This window comes from Pecten maximus, chromosome 11 (genome assembly GCF_902652985.1).
Source record: "Pecten maximus chromosome 11, xPecMax1.1, whole genome shotgun sequence".
NCBI lineage: Eukaryota > Metazoa > Mollusca > Bivalvia > Pectinida > Pectinidae > Pecten > Pecten maximus.
The window spans coordinates 17,425,364-17,435,625 of record NC_047025.1 but is presented as its reverse complement, the minus strand read 5'-3'; the positions used below and the strand labels follow the sequence as shown (position 1 = coordinate 17,435,625).

At 36.2% G+C, this 10,262-nt stretch overlaps 1 protein-coding gene across 1 annotated transcript; it reads right to left on the bottom strand.

The window, feature by feature from the left end:
• LOC117337119 (neurexin-1a-like) lies at window positions 1–10,033 on the bottom strand. Its single transcript, XM_033897911.1, has 5 exons — window positions 9,845–10,033; window positions 2,276–2,373; window positions 1,695–1,890; window positions 1,340–1,489; window positions 1–771 (listed from the first exon to the last, which is right to left on the bottom strand). Exons 1-5 carry the CDS (start codon window positions 9,947–9,949, stop codon window positions 664–666), a joined length of 657 nt encoding a protein of 218 aa, XP_033753802.1. The 5' UTR covers window positions 9,950–10,033; the 3' UTR covers window positions 1–663.
• Between the last annotated feature and the right edge of the window lie 229 nt (window positions 10,034–10,262).

The following is a 10,262-nucleotide window of genomic DNA, read 5'->3' as shown; positions in this document are numbered from 1 at the left end:
TAAAGTATTCGAATAGATTTAATACAGTGTAAAGTCAACAACATCTTTATGTACAAAAACAAAGATTAACAACTTATAAATGCACGAAAAACTCAAAAAGAGAAAACAACATTACAACAGTGTCCCAACTTTGTGGAAATAGCACTTAAGATCTGGGTCACGTATCCATAGAGATCTCCACTGTTCACTGTGATCCTCACTGGGAGACGTAATGGATGTCTGGAGAGGGATTCACCATGCAGCACGTGCAATAAGTTAAAATGAAGAATACATTCAAACAACAACAAGCATTTATATTAAAAATATAAACAGTATTTGAAGTTGATGCTCGCTTTCTCATCAAAAAGGGAGTGATATACTGGCGAGAGGGCCAGCGCCCTCCTGTAAACCAATACTGTACTTTCTCCGTCTTCATTCACGACCTTTTAAAACAAAGGGCGGGTAACTTGTGTCTGTATTCCCAAGAACAGGCCACCCTGAGGCTTCTAAACTCTTCTTTGAACACATATCTTCCCGTATATAGGAATGCAAATGTTGATATGTGTGACGTAATGGACATGAGAAGAGAGTATTTCCTCGTTATGTTTGTGATGACGTCATCTACTAAAGTGAAGATGTGACGTCATTATCACAGAATGCAAATACTGTGCTCGTGCTTGTTGATCAAGAACACTCTGAGACACCGTGGTACTGAGCTCGACTCTGTTCCACCCCAGTGGACACGTCAACACGCCGGATACAGCCCAGGAAGTGCCCTCTCTTTGTGTTCAACTGGAAAATTAAAAAAAATGCATTTTGAGTTATGACGTAAAACTGCGAGAGTTAATTGTTACCGACCCCTGACTTTACCGACCACTGGCTTTACCGACCCCTGAATTTACCGACCACTGGCTTTACCGACCCCTGATTTTACCGACCACTGGCTTTACCGACCACTGGCTTTACCGACCCCTGACTTTACCGACCACTGGCTTTACCGACCCCTGACTTTACCGACCACTGGCTTTACCGACCCCTGACTTTAACGACTTCATATGCCCTTCGACTATATCTATCGGAACGGCGATACACTCCAATGGCATTTCCAACACGGATTTTAGCGACACTTGTCATATGAACACACGACTTGTTCCCATAGTATGTCGATAAAGTCAGGTTTTTCTGTATAGCTTGAAATTACCCTATCAGCAGAAAATACCTGTAGGCCTATCTTATATATGAAAACAGCAACGGACTGTCAAATAACATGTGTAAGAACTCACTCTGTTGACAATTTGAAGACCTGGAGTGATTTCTAACCTCCAGTCATCAAATGAGATTAAGTTGTAAAATACCTTACCTCTCTCTGTAGATTCTGGTACTTTTGGATGGGGTCAACACCTCCAAAGGTCAAGGACGTAAATGCACCACAGTCGACACGGTAGTCATGGAAGTAGGGAGTGCGGTCCACAAACAGTTTCCCTCGGTTATTCCTCCTCCTGAACACTATCTGTAAACATAACGTATATGTGGTCAAAGTGATCCACGACAACGTCCAAGACAACAGAAAATCTCCATAGAAACACGCGTGTCGTTAATAGGTGTTTCTTTTGGGTTAACATTTAAAGTATATCTAACTAAAAAAACGTATTGGCAATGTTCACATATACATTGTTTGCTATTATACGCATTGGGAAAAATAGAATTCAGCTCACCTTGTGCCATCTCCCGTCGTCAACCCGTATTCTAGACAGCGTGAGGGTGGCCTCGATTTGTTTACACCGGATGTGGTACCTGGGATGGCCGTTGATGATGTCTAAAGCCACAAGCTCGTTCTGACGACGCTCTGGGGTCATGTAAAACAATACTCCGTTTGGTGATGTTGTCTTGAACTCGAATTTCATCTCATGGCTGTTTGGATTCAAGATAGAAACAAAATGTTTTATTTATTTATTCTAAGGTTGGTCAAGGTATAAGCAAATGATAAAACCAAAAAAACAGTACTTCGGGTCTCCAAGATCTGGCTATAAATCGGTAATAATATAAAGACATTCTAGTGGTAAGTAGCATAGCTTTATTGCTATCAAACCTGTGTATCTCTCGTGTACAAAGATCATTGTTGCACTGACAATATGGATGATCATTCCCTAAAGAGCTAGCAATCATTTTATTCATCAATTAAATGTCCCACAGGGGCATGGATAACATATTACAGTAACATTTTAACTGGCATTAGTGAAGACAATCGAGATCTGCTATAGACCTGGCTGATCTGAAGTTTACATATGATGCTTACCCAGTACTGAAGCCTTTCTGTAACACAGGCAGGGCGACGCGACTTTTGTTGAGAGATTCAATGTAAGCTCCACTGCTGGAGAAAATGGAGATGGCCGACTACAAGTGGAAAAAAAATAGAAAAAAAAATTACATTTATATATTCATTGGCGAAAAACAGTATTTGTAGCAATGCGCTAATATAAATAACAAAATATAATATCTCAGTAAATTGTGATCAGCCTTTTAAATAAGATTTGAGCAGATATTTTTGTTATCATTTAAATAAAGCAACAACTTCAATTGGAACCCTGAGAGGCAGTAGCGGGAATGAGATTAACATGTACATGTTACATGTGAAATGGTAGTCAGATATGTCAGGACATGCAGGCTACAGGAAATCAGCTAGATATTGGTTAGAAAAGTGTCGGCCTTATCTCAATCTCGCCATAGGTGTACTCGGACCCAAGGACCCCCTAACTCTTGTGTGTGGATCTGTGATTACGGCGATGAAATATGTATCACAGACTAGAAGCTATATTAGGGGAAATTGATAAAATACGGGTATTACCGACTAACAGATATACTACGTAAAAAAATGTATTACCGACTTACATCTATACTAGGTAAATTTAGTAAAATACAGGTATTACCGACTTACAGCTAACATAGGTAAAATACAGGTATTGCCGACTTATAGCTATACATTGTACTAGGTAAAATTGGTAAAATACAGATATTGCCGACTTACAGGTTTACTAGGTAAAATTGGTGATATACAAGGTAAACACGTATTACCAACTTAAATCTACACAAGGTAAAATACGGGTATTACGGACTTAATCTATACTAGGCAAATTTAGTAAAATACAGGTACAATGTATTACCGACTTATAGCTATACTAGGTAAAATTGGTGATATACAAGGTAAACACGTATTACAGACGTATAGGTATATCAGATATAAAACAAATACATGATACCGGTAATCTATAATTGCCATAAAACAATGATCTCCATCTACCATAGCCCCTGACTAGACGCATCGTTTAGATTATTATAGTTTGTGTGACATAAGCAATGAAAACCAACATTGATCAATCGTATTAAAATCCAAAAACAAAATAATATCGCACCATAATAGACAAATGTTCTATGTAGGGGTGTATCTCTGAACGCCAACATTTTGAATTTACCTGTAGGGCAGTTTGTTTTGATAGTGATTATAGTCTTTTTCCTAAAAGGAGTCTCAATGCCAACATGTAAATTTACCTGTAAAAATTACCTGTTGATACTTACCTGGAGGTTAAATTAAGGATTTATAACCAAACATAATGCATTTATATGTATATCTAAAATATTCATTTTATCTAATATCTAATTTTAAAATGGCAATACAATATTATACGTGTGAAAATTATTGTATGTCCGTTTTTTTGTTTTTTTTAAAGGACATTTTTAATGCATAAACACATAAGATCCATTCCAACAGATATGATTTACACTTATCATAACATCATCATCATACTCATCATCACCATCATCTTTCTAAAATATTTTGATTTATTTTCCATAGGTATATAAGTGATAATGTCCTGACGCTGGGTAACACATAATTGACCGTTTACATAACCAGAATTTATAGATCTGCTTCCAGAAACATTTGAAAAACTCTGAAGTAAATCCATCCGACCCGGGGCTCTTATTATTTTTCATGTTTTTAAGTGTTTGAGCTGCCCCATTAAGAGTTATCATACCTTCTAAACAAGTTGCCTCTTCTTCATTTAATTCAGGAATATCATATATCAGAAAAATCATCCGAGTTAACCTCACTAATATCACTATGAACCCCATATAATTGTTTGTATGAAGATTTAACCTCATCTAAAATAGCCCCTTGTTCTGTTATTACTTCCCCATTATCTCGCTGTAACTTTAGAATTACTTTTGACATAAAGTTCCTATTTTCTAGACTGTAAAAACAATTTGTTGGTTTTTTCACCTTCCTCAATCCATAATGCTTTTGCCCTTATTATACTTCCCTTAATTCTATTTACTAAAATATTCTCTTATTTTTTCTTACTCAATTTTCCCTAATCTCCATTATTCTGACTTTCCATCTGCTGCATTTCATCTCTGAGATTGTTTTCACTTAACCTGCTTTGGTTTTTTTTAAAGATGTGTACAAAATTGTTTTTCCTATAATTTCAATACCTGATTGTCTTTAACTAATTGTAAATATCTGTCTGGAATATTATTTATCATTTTAGGATTGTAAATAGGAAGACAATATTGGGCTTTTATTTCTTTAAGGGTATTATTTATAATATCAAGATAATTTTGGTCATGTAACAGTGAACTATTAAATTTCCACAAACCTCTACCTTTTTTAAACTCATTAAATTTCAATGTAATTTCTGGGAAGGAATGGTCAGATCTGTAACCGGAATATATGCCTGAATCAAAAATACTTGGTAATAAGCTTACAGATACTAAAATAATAGAGTATTACCTTACAAATACTAAAAAAAATTGAGTCTGGCTTTTTCTTGGTCTACTCTTCTGCCATGTATTTCTCGAAATATCAGGATGTTGCTCTCTGAAGACATCAACTAAATTACAATTATCCGAGTTTGTATTACTAAGAAAAAGAAGGATTTTGACCGGTACCGGAGTAATACTTATAGTAAACAGGGTCTTCGAGTAATCCGAGTTCAGGTTAATAAATTTTGACTGTAAGTGATTATAAAGATCTTCAAAAGTTATAAATGGGGTTTTGCTCTTGCATTTATTTTATTTTATTACTATTTAAAAAAAAACAAAAAAAAACGGGTTTTTGCCGTAGCTGCTCCAGCATATCGCCCTCAAACTGGCTATATTGCCTTTGTTGAGAGGTACATGTACATGTATATTCATTTTTAACTTTCTCTATATACATTTATGTTTCAGATATTTAAACTTTAATGCATGCATGTATGTTGTAAGAAAATAGGGGAAAATACAATTCTGTTTGCCGCGTGGAACACAGGTAAATCTCAGGTGACTGTACAGGTAAAAAAGACAACTTATATGAAGCAGTATATAATTGCCTTCCCATTGTTTCCTGAAACAACACCTACCTATTGTTAAAAAAATGTTGGCGTTCAGAGAACACCCCCTATGTAGAATATGTCGCGGTAATTTTAAAAGCGACAGTATTTGCCTGGTCCCCCTGTTGACTTCTGACGATCTCCCGGACAGAACACTGAACCGTCACAACAAAGCTCGAGATCATAATCCGGCCAATCGTGGTCAGTGGTGTGGGCAACATAAACATGATGGTCAGTGGTCATTGTGTCCAGTTTTATTTTAAATCCCTATTAGCTTAATATAATATAAATTTTATCTTTTCATCAGCCGATTGATTTCAAAATGAAGAAATCAAAGCGCCAGTAGTCACCAGGACGATAAGAGATTTAAATGAAACGAATTGTTTCCCCAAAACACAATTCATGTCTTCAAACACATGTTGGTTTTGGAAATGGACGAAGAACTTGCAAACCTAACAATGTTTTGGAAAAGTTGGACCCTGGTGGGTCTTCTACAAAGGTCTATTAGTGCTTCCTTGCAACTGGATAAGTCACAAAACAATGTTAACCTTTATAACAGCCTAAATCAACATACACAGGTGAGTCTACCTTTAATTAACTGACCAGGTGAGATGTTTTGTACTACCTGGTATTAAAAGAGCAGATGAAACACACGAATTCCTGTTATTGTAAAAACTGAGGGGACTATATCAACAGTAAAGTGTGTCTAAAATATATCAATTCAACAGCGAGATGCAAAATTCTTCCATTTAAACATTTAGAGGTCTTCGTCAAGGTGCCAATCTGAATGCCACATTGTTTAAATTTTAATGCTGTATGGTTACAGTCTTAACAGAAGCGTGGAAATATGCTTTCTCGGTTGTCGTTTGTCGACGTTTCGAGGACCACGACAGTCTCGTTGGTTGATATTTCGACCCGCTGTGTTAAATGGCTTCTAAAGTTTCAACCACATAATCCGACACTTTATACAATTAAATTAAATTTACATTTCATACACAGGCAACGTTACAAAAAAAACTAACACCTGGCCGGGTACACATTTCAACACGGACTAGGGAAGCGAGGACACGTGATCTTATTAATGTCGTATGAAATGTTGATATACACGGGGCTACTTCGGTGAGAAGCTGACCCGTTTCTGGGTGGGTGACCTCACGTGAGGCAGTGTACCGAGTTGGATGGGATGGTAACAGGGCAGATTCGTGGCCCTATGGTTCCGGCATGTGATATGGAGGATGTAATCGTTCTGAATTTATGGGATAGACATGATACAGACTGTTGAACATGCAAACGAGGAAGGAAACTTGTTGTAATTATGGCCAATCTCGAAAGTTGGCAGAGCCAATCAGAAGCAAGATTTTCCGCCGCCCGTCCGCGTCTGCCCGATGCTATTGTAGCATCCTGATGTCTAAGTAGTTGTGTCATAAAATGTCGTTAAACGTAATATATACACAGGTGTATTACTAGGAAAGGAATAATGCCAAAATTACACCAATTTTCCTCACATTTATTATTTTAATTGATATATTATAAACCTACATCACGTCGATCAGAGCAGGTGTTTGTCAGAAAGGACGTGTGGCAGGTCGCAAACCACCCGGGGATAAGATGGACCATTTCGTCTGGATATAGGAAATATAATAATATATCTATTATATAGGAAATATATCTATATATCTATTATATAGGTAATATATCTATAATATAGGTAATATATATCTATAATGTAGGTAATATATCTATAATGTAGGTAATATATCTATATAATGTAGGTAATATATCTATAATATAGGTAATATATCTATAATATAGGTAATATATCTATAATATAGGTAATATATCTATAATGTAGGTAATATCTATAATATAGGTAATATATCTATAACATTCAATTACAGTTAACGTGACCACGTGAATACATCCATTATATGATATAATTAACAGTCACGTGCGTTCTTTTCGAAATGCATCCATCGTGAAATGGGTAGATGTGTTTGTCTCTACACATAAGGCATTAAATTAATATGGGCATGTGGAAGCTAGCATCAACAATATTCATAATCTCATTTAATTACTCACGGGCTACGCAAAAAAAAACTACCACCTTAAATCATGTTGTGTATCCGACACTGTTGTGTCACTTTTCGTGACCCAAACATCTCAACCAATGTATACTTGTCAACTTGTCCGCTTTCTCTTTGCATCCGTTTTGTCAAAGGCACGTGTAGGTATGTATAACGGACAGCCTGTCACACTTCCCCAATATAGATATGGCGTGGGAGGGCGATTACAAGTACACCGAATATATCTTGTAAGGTAGTCCTGGACAGAGCGAGCAGGACGAACGAAATGTCCTCGCGTGCTCACGTGTCTAAGGTTGGAGGCGGTAAAACTGAACACGTTACTGTATGTGTTTTTTCTGACCCTTCCACTAGATCAGGGGATGTGTAATCATTTTGAGCGGGACTTCCCTGGTATTTCTAGGTAAACGTTATAGTAACACCACACCCCCTCCAACACAGGCATTCATTATTACTAGTCGGCAATATTGGAATTGAAATATAAAACCTAAATAAAGAAGAAGAAAAAAACCCCACATCTATGAAAGTTTCATTAATATATCATTTTATATTTTCATAATAAATTTCAAATTTCGCCTTATTAAATCGAAAAAAACCATTTTCGCTACTAATTCGATCTTGCAGTTTTTAATGAATATACTTAGTCAGTATTTGTGAATTGTATGGATTGGAATCCCCCAACATTAACTTCTATAGCCACGAGAGATATTGTCGTCTCGATTCAAACATGCCGAGCACACGGATATTTGGAAAGGTTGTATTTTATTTGTGAATCAGCTGTCTCGATTTTTGACATGTAAATTTAAATGTAATTTTAAGGCTTTATAGACCTATGAAGTTAATGGATTATTCAAGTGTCTCCTACAACCATCCTGTCATCTATAAGCGACCCGGAAGGTAATCCCATGAGGCCTTTATAAAACAAAAGTTCATATTTCTAGTTCAAAATTAAGCCGTGATATAATTTAAATAATTGTACATGTGATATTACTTAGATTAAGGCACACATTTCACTTATATAATAATGATGTTTAGGTATTTACCGATAGGAAAAAATGTGCTCATGTTTACTTTAAAGAAAAAGTATATCGATATTGATTTATAGAAAAGTAATGTATAGATATTCATTTACATTAACACAATTAACATGGGTTTGATTTTGTGAGTTCAATGCGACTTGTTTTACATGTCTTGTACGTAAACCTTTAGACAATGCTTTAACAATTTTTTTTAACAAATTGTCATTTATAATATCGTAGCTTATCGAAACTTTGTGGGCTCGATTTGACCTTGCGAACTGTGACTGTGAATGGCTGGGGAGCTTTGACGGGGCCACCACTGCACATTAATGCGTAATCATTACCACGTTTAAGAGCGATGTATTTATCTTGTTTGTTCAGATTTGTACTGCTATTCACGGACACATATTGAGTGTATAATTTTAGTGTGGCGTATATAACACATTTTCCTTTTATAGGAATACATTATCTACATGTTGATCGCAAGTTACACGAAGACTGGAGGTTTTACAGACTATACGTTTCTTAAAATTGATCAGAAAACCACGAAGCTATAAATATTTGCACTTTGATATTTAAACTGGTTTTCAGATCCGCAACATGCGGAAATGGACTCTCCAAATGGTCTGTTTTTTTGGGTAAGCTGTATTAAAAATAACTGGAAATTCCGAGTAAAACGCATTTAATAGGTCTGGGTGTCGAACCGTTTTCCCGCCGACACCAGAGGAATATTAAATGTCAAACCGTACACCTGGACACGCGCGGTGCCATCCTATTGTACATACATGTTACAGTAACTACAAGGTCGTATTTACCTGTAAATTTCCATTCATAAAACATATTCGAGTGTGTGCACGTAATGCCGGCCTAACCGCCTCATGTGTAGGCCTACCTCAACATGCCAAAACTGTTTACTTTTGGTTAGAATTCACTTCCCGAAATACCACGGCATTTTTTCTAATCAAATAAAACTCTGTACTGCATTTAAATGAGGGGGCTAAAAAATAAATTCTGCTAAAACTACGTTTTAAGGTGTATTTCTGTACGCATTTAAAATACATTAATTTTGATTTCATTCTAACCCTTTGTAATACAACTGGCCATTGTTCTACTACTGTGACAGCTAGTTCTCCATAAGAAGTCTTAAAATTAATGCTATAATGCAGCCATCATGTTTTAATCTGTTGCGTTAATGCCCAGACTTTAACTTACATATTTATATCGCCCGTTTTAGTCGCATCAATTCAAAAATCTCAAAATGCATTCGTATCCCGGATTCATGTAATGGTACTAAAACAATACGTGTTACTAAAATAATGCATATTACTGAAATGATTATAAAACCTCAGGTAGCATTTTACATGTTTAAACATAAAGCCGACATCTAAGTTTTGCAACTTACCTTGCACCTGTCTAGAGGTAATGCCGAGGCCAGCGTGGCCAGGTATATGGCAGACAGGTAGACAGTCGTCATTAGTTGGAACATCGACGATACACAGGTATGCATTTTACTGAAGTGATATTTGTAAATTCCTCAAGTGTGTATTAAACGTAGATATAGGTACGCACACTACTGGTATCACGTATGAATGAGAACTCGCCTGTATATATATGGTAAGCGGGTCTACTCAGTTAAGCAGGCGACTTCTGATTGGTTGATTTTTTTCTGAAATTGATTTCATCATCTCGTGTTATCCGACAATACTACTAACTCGACCGTGAATAGTAAACAAGTTCCTCTATCGTCAGCCTATCGAGTCAGTATGTGTAACACAATTCATATCCTTGGGAAATTATGAATGAAATTTAAATGAAGGGGG